Here is a 22,809-nt window from a genome sequence, read left to right as displayed (position 1 = left end):
TACAGCATAGCACAGGAAAGAAACCTGTCAGGGCTGTGGGTGATGGGAAATGTGGTTTCTTAGATACTGGGCCTAGTGAGTGAGTTGAGGCTGCTCTGTTGGTTGAGTTCACGCATGGCTCGGTCAGTTTCCGACACCTCTGCTTGGCATTTCTTTGGAGATTACTCCTCCCTCCCAAGGACACATAGACAGATAGGGGTAGACTGTGAGAGAGATAGAGAAATTATGGAGCACAGGGCTACAAACACACACTTCCTCCTATCACAGTCTGTCACTGTGTCAACTATCTCCACAGCCATTCGGTGTCACACTGGTGTCTAGCTGTCTCCCTCTGTCACTCTTTTGTTCCGTGCTGAAGAAAGCGCAGGGCCGCAGCATCAAAGTGTAAATGACTTGAAAGCTCTGATCTGAATGTGCTTACACACACATCATAGTAGTAATATAGCCTCCACACACACACACACACACACAGTGCAATCCAGTCAGTCCGGCTGGCTTTGTAGACAGCATCTGTTCTGTGCCCTGTCATCCTCCCTTTGCACCCCACCCTCTGTGACAGGTGGAGGGGATTCAGACCCACAAGCTTTGGACACACACACACACACACACACACACACACACACACACACACACACACACACACACACACACACACACACACACACACACACACACACACACACACACACACACACACACACACACACACACACACACACACACACACACACACACACACACACACACACACACACACACACACCTGCTGCGGGGCAGTGCTACAGTGCCCTGTGGTGCCAGGCAGGCTGAGCGGCACGTCGCATGTTTACACCACCTGCTCTCAGGCCAAACAGAGGATGAGGGATTAACGCTGACAGCACACAGAAGAACAGCAACACACATACAGTAGACAGATGTATATAAAAGTCTTTAAACTATTCAGGAAGTCAACAAGGTCAACCCTACTCTTTCTTCTACACACCCGAAAGAAAACCCATCCATCCATCAGCTATTACACACCCACTGGGACAGATAAGTGTGTAAAGCAGGAGTCCTGTAGCTGAGCAGTTTTCTCATTTACAGACTTGTAATGCAGAGGGCAGAAGCTCAAGTCTCTACTAAAACAACACTGACCTTTTGGCCTCAGACTAATTTCCATAAACACACTCTTGCAGACTAGGGCTGACCCTAGCCATGCAGCATCAACACACCATACGCGGCCTCTACACTGCATCTGTGGGTTTGGTTTACTTGTGCAATTAACGCTTACGTTTTAGAACAGAATATATTAAAAAGGACTAAACTAAATGCCCGAGCTTACTGTGATCAGTACCACAAAAAAAAAACGATTTTGACAAACACAGAAAACTGAATGAGATTGACGTTTTGAAAGTCAACAAAAACTGATTTGAAACAAAGGATCATGCTTTTGATAAGAAAGCAATGTAGTTTATGAGAAAAAGCATTGTTTTGTTCCAAAGGAAGGGCTGATGTTATCAGAACCCTAATCTATGGGATCTGTGCCAGCTTTTTCCAAAGAAAACTCAGTTAACTCAATATGCCAGAGACTGGGAAACTTCCTGAGGTATGTCTTGTCTTCTGGGGAAAACATGCCAGAGGGCATGTAGCTGTGGGTTGACAGTGTGTGTGTGTGTGTGTGTGTGTGTGTGTAAGAGCTCTCCTGTACGGGTTCTATTTTAGAGAGACTTGTGCAGTGGAGACATTTCTTAGTTATCTGCTGTTTCCAGCCCGAGGAGGTAAGAGGCAGGTCTGCATTCATTCTCAGTGTGATCAAACTGAGCTGCCAAAGAATTGGGAGAGTGAGTAGGTGTGCGCATGCGCGCGCACACACACGCACACACACCATGACAAACCATTTGGATGTGCATCTGGTAAAGTGGTAATTGTTCCACAGCAGTAATTGCTATAGTGAAGCCTGTTGATAATTACGCTGCACACAATGACTAATCGGTTCACCAACATGTTGGTCAACTGACTGGAACTGAGATCACATTTACACAAAATATGGATGCAGAAAGCGCACACACAACGACACAACACGAGCACACACACACATGCAGTCATAAGAGTAGCGAGTGAACAAACATGGCAGACCTCTGGTGGATTCCACACATTTTTTTTGCCACTCAAGGACATGTTTATCCTTCTCTCTTCCAAATTACAGGGTAGAAGAAAAAGAGGGATCAACAAGGGGAAGAAGGGGGAGGGAGAGACGACAGGTTCAGGTGTTCAGGAACAGCTGGGCTTCAAATGAAAAAAGGAGAGAGCGGGCGGACGGAGGACAGAGAGATTGAGGAGATGAGTGAGAGAGGGGGTGTATAAAAAGACTAGAGATTAATATTTCCTGAGAGACGTGCAGATTAATTGGAGACTTTATGATGATTGACATAATACAAAAAGAGGAGACAGCCGCGTGCTCAGTTGGATGGGGCAGCGCACCACACTGCATTATATGTACTGTACTGTACACACAAACACATAGTGGTTGACAGACTGGCAAACACAGCAGGCTCATTGTCCAGGGAACTGCTACACACAATATCTTGCAAACACAGGCACAAATACAAGCACACACACACACACACACACACACACACACATATACACAGTGAGCACAGCAGGCTGTGTACAACAGCTCAGCCCTGTCACTAAACAATGCCTTCTGGTTACTCTTTATATCTGGACTTAAAAATTGAGCCAACAATATAAAAGCAATCTGTATTATCTCAAAGGGGACACAGATATACATGAACACTGCACCCACCCCTTCTTATTTGGTTGTGCTTGTACTTCTGTTGCCTCGAGGCTAGCTAAGGAATGACAAAAGCAAGCAATGAGTCAATTTACAGTCAGTTGGTCCTACTACACATCACATTTCTGTGGTAAACTCCTGAAGCTGTTACGATAAACCCAATTTGAGGAGTGTATATCACTCATATTGTAGGATCGACTGCCGATCAAGCAACCCTTAAAACTGTATGCACTCATCTGCACCCCAAACCCTTGTACAATTTCAGACTTTTTTTTAATAAATAATGCATCTATTTATAACCAACTTCTCCTTAGAAAGAGGCTGGGGCCATTAGATTAATAAGTGCTACTGATTTTAGTCCATGAGTAGGCACCTCAGAGGAAATCGCCCCAAAGTGCATATACATTCTGTATAGCCATGATAGATATTCTATAGGCTTTGGCACCCTCTGCAGGATTCCAGAAGCACCACCAAATTAAATCTGTCAAGTGCTCTCATTGATTAAGCTTTGTGCACACAGAACATGTGTCTTCAGAAAAGCGCAATATATTCTATCAACATGACTTAAGTGGAAACCCAATATTTAAGTCATACATTTTAGAAAAGACTTGTAGATTCAACTATAAACTCAATATACTACACCCATCACCCCTACACACATTAAATGAGTAGTTTCTTGTCAAACGGTTTACCAAATATCCCAGTTATCTTGGCAGCGATAATGTCAAATAGTAAATGTTCACTATTTGTTCAATGCTTTTATTATCAAGTTGGTTTAAGAACCTGCTATTGGTCTGTATCTGTCTCTAGGTGGCACTGTGGCCCTGAATGACACCACTAAATCATGACACCATTCCTTAGTTATTGAATTGTCCAGAAAAAAAAAAAAACAATTGTCATATACAACCATACAGTACAATGCAGTGAAATTCAATCTCTGCATTAAACCCATCCCAACCATTAGGAGCAGTGGACAGCCACATACAGCGTCCAGGGAGCAACTTGCCTCAGCTACTCCACTGTGTTTTTATTCCTGTCATCACAGTATCATGGAGCAATCTGTACAAACTCCATCTGATACACGAAAAAAGACTGATATGGAAGATGAGCTGGGCGATATGGAAAAACAAATACATTGATGGCGATATTGCAGAGTTGACTACTGGAGCTTTCACTAAATATTAACAATGAGAGTTTTGATGATAATCACCAAGGATGTGAATACAATGACTAAGTGGGTAAAGGCAAATGATGAAAACAGCTAGGAAGCTCAGAGAATTACATACTCTAATGCAGCCTTTAAAACCAGGAAAAGACAAAACTTGTCATATCACAATATCCAAAATTTAAGACGATATCTAGCCTCATAGCGATGTTGATTTAATAGAGATATGACCAGCCCTATATGGAAGCTATGTGCATTGTGAGAAGAGAGCGTTTAGCCACTGATGAAACTATTGTCTCACTGATGGGAGCTCCCAGGAAGCCTTTTCAAAACCGCACCCCATCGTTAGCTTTTGCTTGTTAGAGGATCTGAAAACACCCATGGTCATTTGCTGCCCTTTAAACTAAGTGGCATTTAAATCCGCTAGGATGATTTCATGCAGCAGTTTGCTTTCCTCTAGCCAGCTCAATTCCAAGTGTTTATACTTAATAGAAAATAGCTCATCAGGGCAACTATCTCGTCCTTAGAAGGGTCCTCTCTTGCCAATACATTTGACTAAACAGCATTAAAATAATAGCCCAAAGACCCATTCAAGCAATTTCTTAGTCCGACAACGTGAGCGGAGTACTTCAAAAATACTGATCAGACCAATAATGCTCTGGGGTTCATCTTCATTGTTCACATAAATTAAAAGACAAAGAGACCACACAGCGCTTGACTTTCTCCAAAAAAAGATTTATTGAACAGTTTTCTTGTTTGCAGCTGCGACCTGTGGAAAAACAAAAAACAAAAACATGAGGAATATTCATAAATTAAGTCCAAGAGCAGACAAGGCGTTTCAGTGCCTTTGAAAACTTGTGTTGTCTTTCAACTGAAATCCAATTACTTGCGGGGGTAAAAAAATAAAATAAAAAATATATGCTTGTATTTTAATAGTTTCATGCTGTCATTGATGGTGCAAATGATCCCAACTATTTTAACTATAATTTGTGTAATAGCGATCAAATGTAAATTCCCATCTGCCTAATATTCTACTTGTTTACCATTTACTTGTAAATTTCTCACATTAAAACCCACTGCAATATTGTGTTTGAACAGGAAATGTGCAACTTAAGGAAGTAAAATACTATCAAAATGCAATTTCATGGGCACTTAAGTGAACAGTTTGGAGGAGAAACTGTTTCAGTTGTTGCCAAGAACACCATGAATAGTCTTCTGACAGTACATGGCAGAAAAAGCATCACTCTTAAAAAGCTATCAGAAACTACAACACAAAAGGGGATTTGTGAGGAGGTAGCAGAGCCACACAAACATGCGTTGTGCCAGTTTTGTGCTGCAGGTAGGCAGAGTTAGGCCCAGGTCTGCTCATCTGTATACTGCTCATTAGCATGGGTAAACAAGGAGAAAACTGGTGCCATACGGCAGACTTGCCAAGCATGTAATTCCCTCCACATGTTTACCCCCTTTACCCTTGGATTATCACAACACTGCTGCCTCTCTCCTGATTTTTGACACGGCCCAACTGTGATTTGTTTTTTAGTAGACAAACAAACAGTGCCAGTAGTGTGCCACACAAGACACATAACTCACTTGGCTGGCAGGAAAATTTGCCCAAGGACAAGTGCTTCCTAAAGCCTTGCATACTGAAGTGACACTGGGGCCGTGTGCTCTAGCAACAGACAGGGTGTCTCATCAAAGCAAAGGGATGGTATTTCTGTGATCACACCCGCTTAAGGCATCATCCCCCCCGTGTGTCTGAACATCACTAAATCATTAAATGCCAGAATGTGTCATACACAGCCAGTCATAAAAAAATAAAAAAACCTGGCCAGTATGAGGTTGCGATAATGTTCATTCAATGGCTCAGGAGCCTGATAGTGGAGCATTTAAACTAGCAGTAGGCTAGACCAGGCTGTAGCACAAATACTAAAACTCCTTGGCACAATGGATACCATTTAAACCAGTGGTAAGTCCACTCCCATTTGTGTTTTTCATTATTGAGATGGGAGGAAACAATTAGAGACATGTAAGAAACGTCTGCTGGGATTCAATTCTCAGCCACCAGGATTGTTTGTGACTGCCAGAGCGAACTAGTCTTTACTGCTACAACAGACCTCTGCTGCATTAAGGAAATGCTCTTACTACAACTGTCATGATAAAACATGAACTAAGCAAACAATCAGACTATACATAACTCTCTTCACAGACCTAGTTTAATCTCTTAATGTATAAGGCTATTGTATAAGTCATAGCACATTCTGAATGAAATTGTCTAATAAACGTCTCAAAAAAAGGTCTGTTACAACCCGTTTCTGCACCCTTTCTATTGTTTGTCAACCATAATTATTTCATTTTATCAGTCTTTGCCCTTTGTGTACCGCAGGTGATGAGTGCACCATGTTAAAAGACATAACGTATGAGTACCTGCACATAAAAAAAAACAGGATACATTTTAGTACACTACTACTACAACAATAGTCTTAATAATTGACATGCACTTTGATCAGTAAACGTCAACAGCTGATCCATTTATACAGCACGTGGCACTCAAAGTAATGATGCATCCAGGAGATGCTTAAGTCATTATCAAGTATTAAAACAAATCGCATCATTTGGAAAAGTTTCACCTCTACTTATGGTTTTACTCAGACTTTGACAATCCAAGTACTCAAATACACAAGTTACTTGAGTGTGTGTATGCCGACAGAATTAGTGAAGTTAGTTTCTCACCTGGCCAGCAATTCTATCCAGGTCTCTGGTCCCCTGGGCGGTAAGTCTGCGACCACTGAGAGAATGAGAACAGCACAAATTAAAACGGGAGAATGAGGGAACATAACAGAATACATCAACCTACACAACTTAAAAATCCATAGACAAAATGCTTAAGTCTTCAATAAATACTTCTTTACGCCACATTGGCCACATTATTATAGTCGGGGAAAGCCACATGTCAATACTCCATCCATACTCGTTGGCAAAAATCACCACTCAACCCTGAAACAGGCAATTCAAAATGGAATTTCATTTCCCTGCCCACTTGAATAAAAAAACCAAGCCAATCAATTAGTCCTCTCGCTACAGTGAGATTACATCTCCATTGCGGACTCACAGGGCAAAATTCAAGCTTATGCATGCAACGGTATGAAAATTTAACCTCACGGTTATAGTGACCAAAATGATCACGGTATTATCGCGCTATTTTTAAAAGTGTGTTCAATATGTTCAGAAAGCACTGATAGGCCTACCCAAGCTGAAATAGTTTCAAGAAGTGTAACAGTGTATTATATTACAAAAATATAGGCAATAGGCTTGTAAAAACGATTGAAAACTAGCCACTGAAACACTGGCCCGCTGTAGGCTGTCTGTACGTTAAGAACTTGAACCAGAGATGTCTGACTTTGAGATCCAGGAAGATTTATTTACAACTCCAACATGAAGTTAACTATGAAGTTGTATTTGACGTTACATGTGAAGTTGGATGTGGTTCTGAAGTATAAGCAAATAATGCACATTAATAAGCATCTGACTTACTTTGAACATTATTTACCAAACTAAATATTATAGCCACCAGCATATAACAAGAAACAATACTAAGAATTACATTAATTTCTCTGTAATAATTAACATAAATGTAACATTGCTCAGTAACACAAACTGAGAATAAGTTACATCTATTACAGCACACATATCCATAACAGACTAATGTAATACACCTTTAATAAGTGGCTCCACAGCGCTCTGTTTACTGGCGATTGCATGTTGCTAGCAAATTGCCCTTACACAACCTAAATATCAACACGTGGCTGCACAAGTAATATTAAACAATCAGCTATGCAATAAGAAACAGCGACATTATCAAGGCGATAATATAGCTCTCACTCAAAATAAATGTATTGTCGTAATACGGGCTAAACTTATTCACATCGTAGCAGAACACTTATTGAAATATGAATAAACGTAGGTTAAACCTTTACACAGATAAGGCAGTAAAACCCATGACAGTTTAGCAAGCTACAGAATAGTTTTAACTTAAGTTCTGGGCTACACACATGACTTCAACAAGTCCGAAAACGAGAAAGGAATGATAAAGAAAAAAAGTCTGTTTACAGCTACTGTAATGTCCCCTTCTCCTGTCTGAGCACGATTGGTGCCGACTCTTGCCACTGATTGGTCAATCATCTCAGGAGAGAGAGCAAGTGTTACTATGGCCTTTTTTACAAGGCTGATAAATGTCCTGAGCTCCGTCATCTCCTCCCTCACGTCATGATTCCAACTTCAAGAAACGTACTGTAGGCTACGCAGTGCGGCCGCACGGCAACTTCAGGAGACTCGGATGAAGCTGGCAACACAGTTTCCACACCGTGGTAATCCACCGTGAGAATCATATTTTAAATGAAAACACTAATTGTTAAACATTTTTACCTCTATAACCACATTAGCCCAAAACACCACATCATGCACATGCCAACTCATGCATGCCATCAGCTTTGACTGAATGTAAAAAGAGTATACATACATTTCCAAACAAGTCTCAGATTTAAAATTCAAAAAGTACCTCTTCATAGTGTATATATTTTTTTTTAAAACAGTTCTGTGTTTGTGAACACTTAATTTCCACTCTAACAGGCAATCAATAGAGGCACTCACCCATTGGGATCCTTCTCAATCATCTTGAGCAGCTCGAGGGCCTGCAGCACCTTACGAGCCACATTCTTGGATCCTACACTGTAATGGGCAGGGCACACTCCATTCCTCTGGCGACTTCCATAGATCTTGGTCATGGAGCCAACACCAGCACCTCCACGGAGGTATAGGTGGCGGACTGTGGATGCTGTAGGGGTAGAAGAGATGAGGGTGTTTATGATGTGGCATCGGTAACAATATGTTGCTTTGAGGGTACCCCCTCAACATGGTAAAATAGACATTTGGATAAGTGGGCTTCTGGCCTCAGTAACAAATCAATAAATGAAAATGAATAAGTAGCGCAGTTAGACAAAGTTAAAACAAAAAGTAAGGAAATTTGTGTTTGGTGGATTATTTGTCTGTGGTAATAATGCTTTCTGGTACCCCCAGGTGCTGACAATCAGGTGCCTGATTCTGCAACCAGTGGCCATCCCATATCTCCACAGTCTGGGACCAAACTATCCTCCAAGAGGACAATGCTCGTCCCCACAGAGCGGGGTTTATCAGAGACCACCTCCAGAATGTGGGAGTGGAGAGGATGGAAATGGCCTGCCAGCAGTCCTGACCTCAACCCCATTGAATACTTGTGGGATCAGCTTGGGCGTGCCGTTTGTGCCAGAGTGACCAACACAACCACGTTGGCTGACTTGCAACAAATGCTGAATGAAGAATGGGATGCCATCCCACAGCAGTGTGTGACCAGCATGAGCAGGAGGTGCCAGGCTGTTGTGCCTGTGTATGGTTCTTCCACACGCTACTGAGGCTCCGGTTTGTTAAATGAATACATTGTTAAATTGCCAATATGTCTTGTTTCTTCAAACTTCAAATCATCCAATCCACCAAACGAGTCAATGGCAGAATAAGCTGTTTGGCATTGGCAGAGAAGATTTGGCAAATGTTTCATGGACGCAATCCACATACTCAGCTCTATTTCTCATCCCACAAATGCATGTTCCTTACAAATGGGGCACCATTTGAAAGGGAACTAAACAGGCTTTCCAACGGTATAAGATTTATTGCCAAAAAGTATTGTTACCACAGAAATAATATACCAAACACAAATTTTCTTACTGTTTGTTTTAAGTTTATTTTATGAGCAAAGCACTGAGGTCAGAGATAAACAGTGAAGAACTTGTACATCATTAGCAGTGTGTTTAACCTTACTTTCAATTACACCTTTAAGCTATGGTAATAGAAGTAGGGCTGGGCGATAGAGAAAATCAAATATCACGATATTTTGGACCAAATACCTCGATATCGCAACAATTTTGTAGTGTTGACTATTGGCACTTTCACAAAATATTTACACAATGAGTTTTTATAAATAATCATCACTAATGTGGATATAATGACTAAGTGGGTAAAGGCAAATAATAGAACAGTTACGACAGCCTGATAAGTTCAGAAAATGACATCACTTTACTGTAATGCAGCCTTTAAAACCAGGAAGACACCACTTATGCCATATTACAATATCCCAAAATCTAAAACGATATCTAGTCTTATATCATGATACAGAAACAGTAATAAAGCAGGGGTGGTATACTTTGCAAGACTAAAGACAGTTTTATTCACTCGCCTTTTTTGGCCCATTAATTTTTCAATCTGTTATGTATATATTATGTGCTTTGTCCCATATCAGTTATTGTTGACAAATATAATAGTGTGGTGTATAAACGAACTTAACTTGCACTTACTACAATGATGGTAATAATTTAATGAATAAGTGTGTGTGTCTGTCTGTATCTGCTATTTGGGTTACTTACCTTTACACAACTATTAACTAAAACAATAAGTATGCATGTATTGAGTTGATGCAAGTTTTTTTTTTTATCCGATTCATCGATTAATCGAAAAAATAATCGACAGATTAAATCGATTATTAAAATAATCGTTAGTTGCAGCCCTAATTGATATGTTATGATATATTGCCCAGCTCTAAAATAGAAGAAATAGTTGTCTTCAACATTTAAAAAAATGGAAGCCAGGGCAGTTAGGTCAGGACTTTGACCTAAGTGAATACAGCGTGTAGTTCCTTTTTAGCAACGGTTTGCAATCGTTTCTCAAAAGCATCATATGTCTTACAATTACATTCCAGGATATTGGGCACTTTTCCTCACAGAAATTTTTCTTTGGATCAGAATGAAATCTGTTTTACTACTGTGAGTCCGTCCAGCTTTACAGATATCACACATAGCTAATGTAGCTAACAATTCCAGATAACATTTTGCAATGTGCATCTCTCATCACCTTTTCACTCACTATGACCACTATCCATTACTAAACACTGTGTCAAAATAAGAATAATGTTTCCTCAGTGGGCATATTTTCTAGCTAACCACCGCTAAGGAAAAATCTAGCACATAGACGGCACCTTAGGATAAAGTTACGTGAATCAGGTGATTTAACGTCACTGCTCATTTTAAATACAGTTTAGCAACAAAACTGAGGGAATATTAGGTTTTTTTCATTTTGGTTTTGAGCGCTATGCATCCCCACTAACAAGGAAAACGTTTTAAAGGGCAACTTTTATATAGCATTTTCAGGATAATACTTGTATTTTGTGTTTGTACTAGAACATGTTTACATGCTTTAATGTTAAAAAAAAACAATCTCATACTTCCCATGGCTGCTGCACCTGTATTCACCCTCTGTATGAGACGCTCTGCAGAAACACCAGTCTCTTTAATCCCTCCTCCCAACAAAGCCCAGTCTGCTCCAATTGGCCAGAGTGCTTCCTGGAATCTGAGCTCCGCCGCAGCCTCGCGGTTAGTCTAGTAGCAGCTGGAGCTACTGCAACACAGTACCTTTATAGCAGGACTGTGTACCATGAAAAATCCCCAATAAAGGCTTCTAAACCAAAAACTACACAACCGGCCATGTCCCAGCAGTAATTTGACTCCAAATTTGGGGAGAAATGACCAGCATTGGTTGTCAGGATTACAGTTATCTCACGTTAGCGTGCAGCTACTTAATAGTTTGCACTAGGCTAACGTTAAACTGTAATGGAAAGAAGCAGCATTTTCTACCATCAAAATGCCTGCCTACCTGCAGTAGATGACCAACCATAGAAGGCTGGCATAGAGTTACGTAATTAAACTGTTGAAACTGGAGCGTTCAGAACAGCTTGAAATATGAACGTTTTAGCTCACAGGGGTTTCTCTAAAATACGTTTACCTCATTATTTGACCACATTTAACATGAAAATCACATTGTAGATGTGACAGAAAATACGAAAAAGCATAATATGTCCACTTTAAACGTTAAGTGAAGCCCTGCACCGTGGAGTGAGGCAGACGAACCACAAGGATGCACTAGCTTCTCGTCTTATGTGGTTTCTGATAAACACTAAATTTATCAAATTCAGTGCCCATAACACTATTTTCCAAGCTACTAGCAGTCATATTTCACGGGTTTTCATGGTAAATCAGTAGTCAAGGCTTTTGTCCCCGTTTGTCACTCTGCATGAGGAGAAAATGCTGTACTCGCACCATTGTTTATTTGGTTGTCATGACTTCGCACAGCGATGACGTCCTGTCACTGTTCCAGTTGTAGGGATGTAACGATTACCGGTGTAACAGTAAACTACTTTAAAAATGTTAACAATTAGCGTTTATTTAAAATATTATTATGGTGGATTACCACGGTGTGGAAACTGTGTGTTGCCAGCTTCATCCGAGTCTCCTGAAGTTGCCGTGCGGCCGCACTGCGTAGCCTACAGTACGTTTCTTGAAGTTGGAATCATGGCGTGAGGGAGGAGATGACAGAGCTCAGGACATTGATCAGCCTTGTAAAAAATGCCATAATAACACTTGCTCTCTCTCTCTCCTGAGATGATTGAACAATCAGTGACGAGAGTCAGCGCTTTGATCTCCTGCCAATCACTCGCGCTCAGACAGGAGAAGGGGACATTACAGTAGCTGTAAACACTTTTCTTTATCATTCCTTTCCCGTTTTCGGACTTGTTGAAGTCGTGTGTAGCCCAGAACGTAAATTAAAACTATTCTGTAGCTTGCTAAATTGTCATGGGTTTTACTGCCTTGTTATCTGTGTAAAGGTTTAACCTACGTTTATTCATATTTCAATAAGTGTTCTGCTACGATGTAGATAAGTTTAGCCCGTGTTACGACAATACATTTATTTGAAGTGAGAGAGCTATATTATTGCCTTGATAATATTGCTGTTGCTGTGTTTCTTATTGCATAGCTGATTGTTTATTACTTAGGCAGCCACATGTTGAGATTCAGGTTGTGTAAGGGCAATTTACTAGCAACATGCTATTGCCAGTAAACGGATAGCGCTGTGGAGCCACCTATTAAAGGTGTATTACATTAGTCTGTTATGGATATGTGTGCTGTAATAGATGAGAACTTATTCTCAGTTTGGGTTACTGAGAATGTTACATTTATGTTAATTACCGAGAAATGAATGTAATTCTTAGTATTGCTTCTTGTTATATGCTATAATATTTTTGTAAATAATGTTTATAGTAAGTCAGATGCTTATTAATGTGCATTATTTGCTTATACTTCAGAACCACATCCAAGTTCACATGTAACGTCAAATACAACTTCATAGTTAACTTCATGTTGGAGTTGTAAATAAATCTTCCTGGATCTCAAAGTCAGACATCTCTGGTTCAAGTTCTTAACGTACAGACAGCCTACAGCAGGCCAGTGTTTCAGTGGCTAGTTTTCAATCGTTTTTACAAACCTATTGCCTATATTTTTGTAATATAATAAACACTGTTACACTTCTTGAAACTTTTTCAGGTTGGGTAGGCCTATCAGTGCTTTCTGAACATATTGAACAAACTTAAAAATACCGTAATAATAACCAAAAACCGTGATAATTTCTTCACTATAACCGTGAGGTTAAATTTTCATACCATTACATTCCTATCCAGTTGCTAACCCTCAAAGGAGACAGAGCGGACGACCGTTCCCTTGAGTTCATTGGAGCAGACAGCTCTGCTAAGTAGTGTTATTACAACTTTCCGACATTTCATAAAATTTCAGAAGCACTGTTCTTTACATAGGCGGTCAATCATTCTTGAGATCACAAAAAAAAAAAATATATATTCTATAAGCCATAAGCTATCTTGGAACATTTACAAAAATATTTGTCTTTCTAGTGTCAAAGAGACCATTCAGAGGCCAGTGGGAAGGAACATAAATAATTGGACTTACCGGCTCTGATGTAGAACCAGTTCTCATCACTGGGGGCCAGCTCCTTGTGCTTACCCAGCTTGACGAGGTCCACCCAGTCAGGCACCTTCAGCTTTCCTGACCTGGGGACAGTCGAGAAGTGTGTAGCATGAAGTTTCTGTGATTAACTTTGTTAGCACTGCATATAACTAAACATATTCTGGTAAATGAATAAGTTCGATGAAAACTACAACTACGATATGATCACTTGAGGGTGCATTGTCTTTTAGAAATGCCAATAATAAGATGTGTGGAAAACAGAATACTAACTTTTTCAGGAAAGCCGACAGGGCACGGACAAACTCCTGCTGGTTGACGTCTTTCACTGTGACACCTGGCATCTAAATAAGATAGAAAAGACATTCACGTTACATTAATCAACTACTGACACACAAAGGAATAGACTGCGAGTTAGTTACTCATAAATACAAATCCTTAAGGATGCTGTTCACTGTCCATTAGAAATAATGTGATCTTTATGCCCAATGTGAACTTTAACGTAATATTTGAGGCAGATCTTTTGATCTGCAAGTAAAGACTGTTTTTCAGGCATGCTCCTTTCAGCTTAATTTCTCTCTTCTTGGCTATGGTAATGCACTTATGATGATGCAGCCAGAGCTCCCTTCACTAACTAACCGTGCATTCATGGACATCGGAAAAATGTTTTTCCGAGTGAAAACGTCATCATTCACGTCACTTCCTGTGGGAATCAGAGGTGGGAAACTGGGGCTAGATTTTGCTAACAGAGTTTCCCAGTTGGTGACGCGTTGTCGACAACTGACATTTGATGTAGGCAACTTTGGTTCACTGAACATATTTCAATGACAAACTGTTTATTGTGGACAAACGCCTCTGCCAAGAAACATACAGACATAACATGTTTCAAATTATTCATAAATAGGCCTATGTATGAAAAAAAAAAAAAAACACAATAAACACAAACAAACACCTGCCCATGTGCTGTTTGTATGCTCGTATAAGAAAACAGCAGCAAATCTTTTGTTATTGTGGCCTCCATGTTTTCACACACCTGATGCTCTCGGCTACGGACAACCGTTGGTGGCAGTCATGCAACAAGTTGTTATGCCAAACGCCAATATAACAGAAGAACACGCATCCCGACCATGTGAACGCTGCCAGTCGGAAAAACAACGTAATCGCGGGGGCAGTCCCTGTTATTCCCAGGTGGCATGAACCAGCATTCTGACAGCCTGCGTTGGCCATTCTACAAAAACGCCATATAACCAGAGATCAGACTTGTGTTTTGAGCTATGGTTTGAGGCGGTGTGAGAATCCCATACAGCAAACATCGCTGACTTTATCGCTACATCGAGAAAGTTTTAAAACGAGGGTAAAAAAAAAAAAAACAAGCACTGAACTGCCCAGGAGATTGAATGTTTCCTTTAACAACAAAGCACTCTCTCGCTCTTTTTTCTCTCTCCTGTGAAATAAAGCTGCCTTCAAGTGCGGTCGGAAACATTGAGATCTATAAACGATCTGAAGGAAAACAGTTTCTCCTGTGCTAGCCAACTGGCTGCCCGTCATGTTCTGTATTGATTTTAAAATTGTAATAACTTTTTTAAAGCATTAAATAAACTCTCTCCAAATTATATGCAGGATTTATTGACCAGCTATGTGCTTAGATCAGTGGATGCATTTCTGCTGTGACCGAGACTTTGCTGTCAGAGCACCAGACTGTGGAACACTGCCTACTAAATCAGACACCCACATTAGCATCTTTTAAAACTTTATATTAAAGGAAATGGTTTATGAATATGTAATGTTAGGTTTATCATCCCTCCTTGGTCCATTTATACATGTTTAACTATCCTTCGGTGTTAATGTTTTATGATCCTTTTTTGGAGATTTTTTCCTCATTGTTAGTTTATCAATTTTTTCTGTAAAGCACTTTGTAACCTTGTTAAGAAATGTGCTACAGAAATAAAGCTTTATTATTAGTTGTATCTAGCTATAATCTAACGAAAATATAACATGCGAGATGCATAATGACAGTTTCTTCGGGGTTCGACTATGATGTGTCGACATGACTGACCCGCTCTCTTAACGTACTGATGTAGCAAATTACTAAAATCGAAATGGCAATTTAACAACCCAAGCACCAGGGCAACAATTTAGGTCTGATACATTAGCTACATGTGTGAGGGATCTTGGTCACACGCGTTCAACCAGCATTGGCTTCCCCTTACAGCAAGGATGTAACGTTAACCGCTGACTGGCTAACGTTAGCTGACCCGTCTCAGGAAAAGCACCATTTAGCCGGAAATCCTAGCCATTTACAAAGACAATTCGCGGAGATCTCTATACCCTTCAAGTGATATCCATGTTGGCAATATGCATATTTACTTTACATTTTAACAAGAAATGCAAAGCTAGATTGGGACAGCTAACGTTAGCCACTAGCTAGCGGGCCTCAACGAGGTAGCATGGGGGCAGCCATCACAAACCGGACCTATTCTATGAGCGCAACATTCAAGACAAATCCTTATAAGTAACAAACAAACAAGTCTAATATCTTCACGTAAAGCTCAACCAATGTATTACTCTGTACGTTATATCCCAGCTGACCACCTTTCGTGGATAAATGCTATAATTTTGAAGCAAATTAGTTTCACATAACCGAGGAAGAAATCTAGCGCTTTACCTTGCTTGTGGACAGCGAAGGGAAGAGGGTGGAACGGGGTTTCCAACTGATGTTAAAACGGGCAAATCTCGTTACGTTACGCGAGACTGGAGCGTTGTTTTTTCCATCGATGCAGCTCATCACATCTATCTACATCTACCGGCTACGTTATAATTGTGATAAAGGTAAAGTTCGAGAAGCACAGAATAGATGTTTTGATCTCCCATATTCGCTGAAATACAGCTTTTACTGTTTTTACCGTGAACAGTTAAGAATTGTAATCGTTATATGCTCATACAAAACGACAGAGGCAGAGTTCATTTTGAGACTGAGATTTGAGATTCTGGTGCCACAAAAAACTGAGGGTATACAGAAACGATAGACTGTATTATTGTAATAGCCTATAGTGTTTACTTATTATGATTCTACTTGTGTAATCTGTATTCCCTCTGCCCTCCTCAGGATTCCCATTTTCAATTAACCAACAAACATACTAGGCTATCTTCAAAATTGCAGCAGGCAAAAGTGACTTAGTTCATCTTTGTTTATAAATTTATATTGTGGGTATGTTTTTGTGAAATGCGGCTTAATTGGGCTCAGTGTGCACCTGCCTGGAGCCTGGCCCTTTTGGCATACAGTGGGAGAATTATTTGTAAACATATGATACGCTTGGGTGAATTTCTGGAAATATAAAGCACATTTTCCAGGCCATAACTGTCCTACAGTTCAATGAAGCTGCATTTGCATTTCTTCTTCTTCATCATCATCAACTCATCCCAAGTCCATCAAAAAGCACATTGTCTTTGGAGTAAAGAGCTACCTCTTAATTTTCTTTTTTTTTCTCTCTCCAATTAAGAGAAAATTGGAGAAATCAAGGAAAATCTGAGTAACAAGGTTTTGATAAGAGCGATGAATAAACCTTATTTCTACATATGTGTGTACATGCTCAAATATGTGTGTGTGCTTTATTTACATATTTCCCTAGCTGGTGGAGGTGGTGTTGCCCTTTGCACATCTCAGATGTAAAGGGCAATATGCTCCAACATTGACACAGTTGATATGTTTGCAGAGACAGGAGAGAGAGATAAAAGGCAGGTGGATAAGCAGAGGTTTATGAATCAGGTTTATACCTTGTCAGTGGGGGCAGACAGCTTACAGTGAGAGAGTGAGAGATAGAGATCCTGGAGGGAAATAAAAAGGCAGCCAAGTCATCTAGAGGATAGATTATAGAGCTTTGTATAATCTGTGTCATTGAAGGGCTTCACAACAGGTAACTGTACCCTTTTTCCTAATTTACTACTTTGATATCATATCAACATCCTGACTTTTCAACTCTCTAAAAAACTCTGACCATGCTGAAAGCTTTGGCCCTACAGCTTGCATGTTGTTTCAAAGAGCTTTATTCATTAATTAAGGCAAATTAATTGCACTGGGAGTGACCAGCCACCAATTTGAATTGAAAACTCACACAAGGTGGATTAAACTCCATTAATTTCTTCAGTAAAACAATTTTGCCAAGGCCCTTCAAGACGTGAGACAGGAGACAACTGTGTAAAGGGATTATGAAATGGTATAAAGAGGTGATTTCAGCCAGTTACGATTATTATAAAAAAGTGACGACTAACGCAGAATGTTTTGAAAAGTTCACATTAATTGGACAGGTGTTATATTGCTCTGGCAAATCAGCTTTTTCCATATTCATCCACTCCGCTTTATGTGAGACCATTGTTTGAAAATGCACTAAAATTAGCTGCCAATCATTTTTGAATGCATTTGCTGGAAATACTCACTCGGGAGTGTGGTGCGCGCTTGTGTGATTGAGTGTAAGTGTTTATGTATTTATGCATAAATGTCTAGGTTTGTGTTTCAGGGGGTGTGAGTGTGCAAATGGTGGGCCATGGGAGATGAGCAGCAAAACAGAGAACAGCAAAACAGGAAAGAAAAGAGAGTGTTAACAGTATGTTACCACCCAGCTTGGTGCTCATTGCTCTATGTTTGCATGGTGCTCACGTCCTCTGTGGAGAAGTTCTGTCAAGTTTGGTCTGGCCTGACCTTTTCACTCTCTAGGCACGTTTACAGCTCTCCTATACCTATCAAAATATCTACTCTCCCCCTGCCCATCTCTCTGCTAATAGTGTAAACTTTCACATCTTCATCACATTCACATCATATTCTCTATCCTTCCACATCTGTGACCTACACCCCTGTGCTTAACCTCTTCATTTCCTCTACCCTTTGTCACTCAGTTCTCATTTGTATTCTTTCTATTCTTTGCAAGAATAGAAATGCAAGTTAACGCAGCTCATCACATCTATCTACCTAGGCCATATATAGGCTAGGCTTTATCTATGACATCTACCGGCTACGTTATAATTGTGATAAAGGTAAACTTTGAGAAGCACAGAATAGATGTTTTGATCTCCCATATTCGCTGAAATACAGCTTTTACTGTTTTTACATCTGTGACCTACACCCCTGTGCTTAACCTCTACATTTCCTCTACCCTTTGTCACTCAGTTCTCATTTGTATTCTTTCTATTCTTTGCAAGAATAGAAATGCAAGTTAACGCTGCAGGGTCTTTGCTGAAAGACACATGTTGGATGTAGGGCAGGAGTGGCAACTAGAGTGAGAGTGAATTATGCTGTATTTGCATAAGCATCTACTGTATACATTTTTCTTTCATTTTTGCTCTTTCACATCATTATCAGAAATTACTTTTTAAACTGTACCCTTTATCTGTCTCTGTCTTTTTTAATCTCCCCCAGACATGGAGTTTTTGTGGCTTTACGCCCTGTGCCAGTGCATCCTATCTGTATCTTTAATTGTGGTGAGTGTGAGGTTGTGCATGGTGGTCAGTGGCAGCAGTACAGTGGCTGATGTCCAGGAGGGAACCCAGGGGCCCAGGCCCCAACCCGGGAGTGTCTCATACTGTCTTCGGCTGTGCCTGGGCTGGGTGGGTGCTGTAGCGGGTGCAGTCGGGGTCCCTGCGAGAGTGTTACTCAACCTGCGAACCCCACAGTGTCTGTACACATGCATAATCTTGGTGTGTTGCCCCCTGCTGGCCAGGCAATTTACCATGTTCCTGTTAATGATGCTTACACTGGACAGCCACCTGCAGTATCACTTGGCAGACAGGTGAGTTGAGAAGTCAGTTTAAGCAGTTTATTTTTGCAGGGACTGCACACAATTAACAGGAGATGCACCAGAGTTAACTGGCAGCTAGTTTAGATCTAATTTAACATAAATACTATTGGATACATTGCATAAAATGCATGAGATATTTTTCTCAGAAACATAATAATAAAGCATCACATACTACATTCTATAACATTTTCTTGTATGTGGGCCGGTGAGGGTCAAATGTGGGTGGGACAAGTCAACACTTTCAAGCGTGCTTTCAACAGGAAAGGAAGCAAATTAATATAAGAGTAAAAAAAAGAGCAGCAAACGTCACGATGTGCGATTGTATGGCATACTGTTACATAAAATAGGCTGTTTTATCCCTGCTCATAAGGCTGCTTTTTATTACACACTGCTTATACCGCCATTTGAGAGACAGGGGTGAGTAACTATCAATAGGCTCCAAGGCTCTGAGGCTATTCAATGTTTGATTGACAGTGACCTACAAATCCAGTCTTTCAGTGGAGGAGAGACAGTATTATGTCTTTTTTTGATGGTCTCCAATAAGATGGGATTTTTGTACACATAATTTAGAAGCAGATCTCTTCTAATAGTCAGAAAATAATTTTACAATGAAAATGCCCTTTTGCTAAGGTGAGTCATATTGTATTTTGGTGTTATTGAGAGATGAATGTTGAGGCAGTGTAGGGCTGTGGGAACTGATCATGTTCATTTCTTTCTTCAGTTTAAGGGCATTTGAGTGCAGTTTTATAAACATTATTCAAACATGTCCACCTCCACATGTTTGTGAATGCCAGATACTCCTCAGTGATGACCCGTCAACGAGCTCTCTGTGTGGTTCTGCTGTGCTGGGTGGGCTCGGTTCTGTCCTCTTTTGCCCAGTTCATCGGCTCGGACATCCTCGACACCTGGAGAAGAGGCAAGACTGGTTCGGCCACAGCTGGCCTCGGGCTGGACGGCAACTGGACCACCTCTTTACCCCATCTTACCCCTTCCCCGCCGCCTAAGTACCACCATGACCGCAAGGTCATCGGACAGTACCTTCCATACGGAGGCTTCCTGTCAAAGTTTTATGTGGAAGACATGCACAACTTCACCTACGCTGAGATTCACAGCAGCCACTGGGGAGTGTGTGCCCCTGACATCATTTTCAGTCCCCAGTTCCTGGTCTATGTCCATGGGATGACAGTGTTCATGCTCCCCTTGCTTTGCCTGCTGGTCATTTACCTTGACCTGCTATGCATCAGGCCCAGGAAGACTCCTTTCAGTCATGCAGACCCCACTAAACATGACTCCCTCAGGGTCCGTTCCCTGGCTCTGTCCCTCTCCCTTTTAGTTCTGCTGTGCCTGCCGCTCCACATTATCCATGCCCTCTTGCTTTTCACCCCCAGTACCAATCTTCCTGCCTGGACTCATGCAGTTGCCACGTTACTCTCCCAGCTGTACAGCCTTGTGCCCCAGATGCTCTTCACTCCTCCTCAGAAGCAGGTGGTGGAAGAACGGGCATGCTTTCCTCCTTCTGTTGCCCACCTTCCACCTCCAGTGGCCCCATCCAGAGGAAAATCTGTCCGTTTGGCCCTGTGTGAGGCAGTGCAGGCAGCTCCATGGTCTTCAGCTAAACACTCTCTTAAATCCAAAGTGTGCCCAGAGGTCTGAATTCCTGAGAAAATCGAAGCTCTATAGGCTGTTGTTTTCTACGTAAAAATTTCTCATCATCTTCAAGCAGTTCAATTAAAACAATGTTCCTTCCATGTTTTGTGTGTCTGAGAAAAAAGCTAGTGTTTGCAATAAACAGCTTGTGGGCTGAAGAATAAATACAGCATATTCCTGTTTGTTGTTGGCCTGTTAACTAATCAGCAACCTTATGCACAGACGCTATGAATAACTTGCAAATCAAAAGGCCAGTTAATTATCAGGTCCCACACCAAATGTCAGTGAGAAAATTAAGTCTCCAGATGATGACAACTATCCTGATCACAGATGTCTGTTTTCTTTGACGGCTCTTCCTATGGGTCTTGTTCTAAGCCCATTCTAAGTCTCTGCTAAGCCAACCACCAGTAATGTAGATAATATGAGTGACAGCGTGATCAAACATTCAGAAATAACATATGGTCCAGAGAGGATGCAGCATCGTAGGGAAGCATCATTCACCTGGTTATGACATAACATTAATGGATGTTTTGATTAAACTTGTAAATACAATGTGATGCTATCATGTAATAAAAAGGGCCTCGCTCATTCTAGTTGAATTATTCATCTTGAACTGCATCGGTGTAAAAAAATGAGAAATCTGTCTCTTGCTGCATGGAACATTGACATGACATTCAACACTCTCTCGCTTTTCTTTTTCCTGTTTGTCATGGTTGTAGAGCAGCTCTTTCTCTCTTCTCTTTTCTCTCTTGGCCTCTCTGGGTTTGGATGGATTATTTTCCAGCTCATTCCACAGTTCTTGTGTCTCTTTTTCATTTATCTTCACACTCGTTATGTCTTTCCCTGTTTTCCATCTCCTCTTTATGTACTAAATAAAAAACACAGAGTACAGTATGTCTTCCATCACTGCAAAGAAAATCCCTGAGAGGAACATATTATTGACATTGAAATCTGGTAAATGGGGGAAGAAAAACATTTTATTTTTTGACCGTTCAATTGTTCTGTCTGCCTGAAAGCTCTCTGCTTCCTGATTACGCTCGGTCTTGACGCACTCAGGCACCTCAATCAATGCCTCATGCTATGCTGCCACTCTGTAAACACCTCCTTGACTTGCTCGGGTCACTATGTCCAATGAAGATAAGCTGCGTTCACCATCCAGAGTCTCCAGGGTTGGTTTTACAGATGGATAAGACTGTGTCTAATCCACCATGTAGCCACCAGAAATATAAAGAGTTTGTGTTTGGAAGGACTGTGATATCTGCAGCAACTCCTAGAAATGAAATATGACAGTCATAAATGGGTCATAAACGGGGAATTATCTGATGTGAACCCTTTCCAGGACGTTAATCTGTGAAACTCGCATCAGGGAGCAAGCGCTTGAGTTATTCATAGACTCCTTGCTGTCATTACTGGCCAGATAATGCTACATTCACTGCATGTCATAAACCGGGGGAGGAATGCAACCAACTGTTATCTGGCCCTATCTCATTTTTTGCTTATGTCTATTGATTCGATAATCACCCTCTATGATCACAGTGGTGGTCTGAT

At 40.8% G+C, this 22,809-nt stretch overlaps 2 protein-coding genes across 2 annotated transcripts; one reads left to right on the top strand and one right to left on the bottom strand.

The window, feature by feature from the left end:
• Nucleotides 1–4,652: 4,652 nt before the first annotated feature.
• On the bottom strand, nt 4,653–16,530 carry rps19 (ribosomal protein S19). The gene is made up of 6 exons (XM_028580635.1): nt 16,491–16,530; nt 14,099–14,169; nt 13,811–13,911; nt 8,586–8,769; nt 6,669–6,723; nt 4,653–4,707 (listed from the first exon to the last, which is right to left on the bottom strand). The coding sequence occupies exons 2-6, from the start codon at nt 14,167–14,169 to the stop codon at nt 4,675–4,677; spliced, it is 444 nt and encodes a 147-aa protein (XP_028436436.1). The 5' UTR covers nt 16,491–16,530; the 3' UTR covers nt 4,653–4,674.
• A 2,296-nt stretch (nt 16,531–18,826) lies between these two features.
• On the top strand, nt 18,827–21,698 carry LOC114557249 (adenosine receptor A1). Its single transcript, XM_028580634.1, has 3 exons — nt 18,827–18,853; nt 19,236–19,605; nt 20,409–21,698. The coding sequence occupies exons 2-3, from the start codon at nt 19,238–19,240 to the stop codon at nt 21,265–21,267; spliced, it is 1,227 nt and encodes a 408-aa protein (XP_028436435.1). The 5' UTR covers nt 18,827–18,853; nt 19,236–19,237; the 3' UTR covers nt 21,268–21,698.
• Nucleotides 21,699–22,809: the final 1,111 nt, after the last annotated feature.

This window comes from Perca flavescens, chromosome 6 (assembly GCF_004354835.1).
Source record: "Perca flavescens isolate YP-PL-M2 chromosome 6, PFLA_1.0, whole genome shotgun sequence".
In the NCBI taxonomy this organism is placed as follows: Eukaryota; Metazoa; Chordata; class Actinopteri; order Perciformes; family Percidae; genus Perca; species Perca flavescens.
The sequence above is the reverse complement of the archived record's forward strand: the minus strand, read 5'-3'. Positions and strand labels throughout refer to the sequence as shown.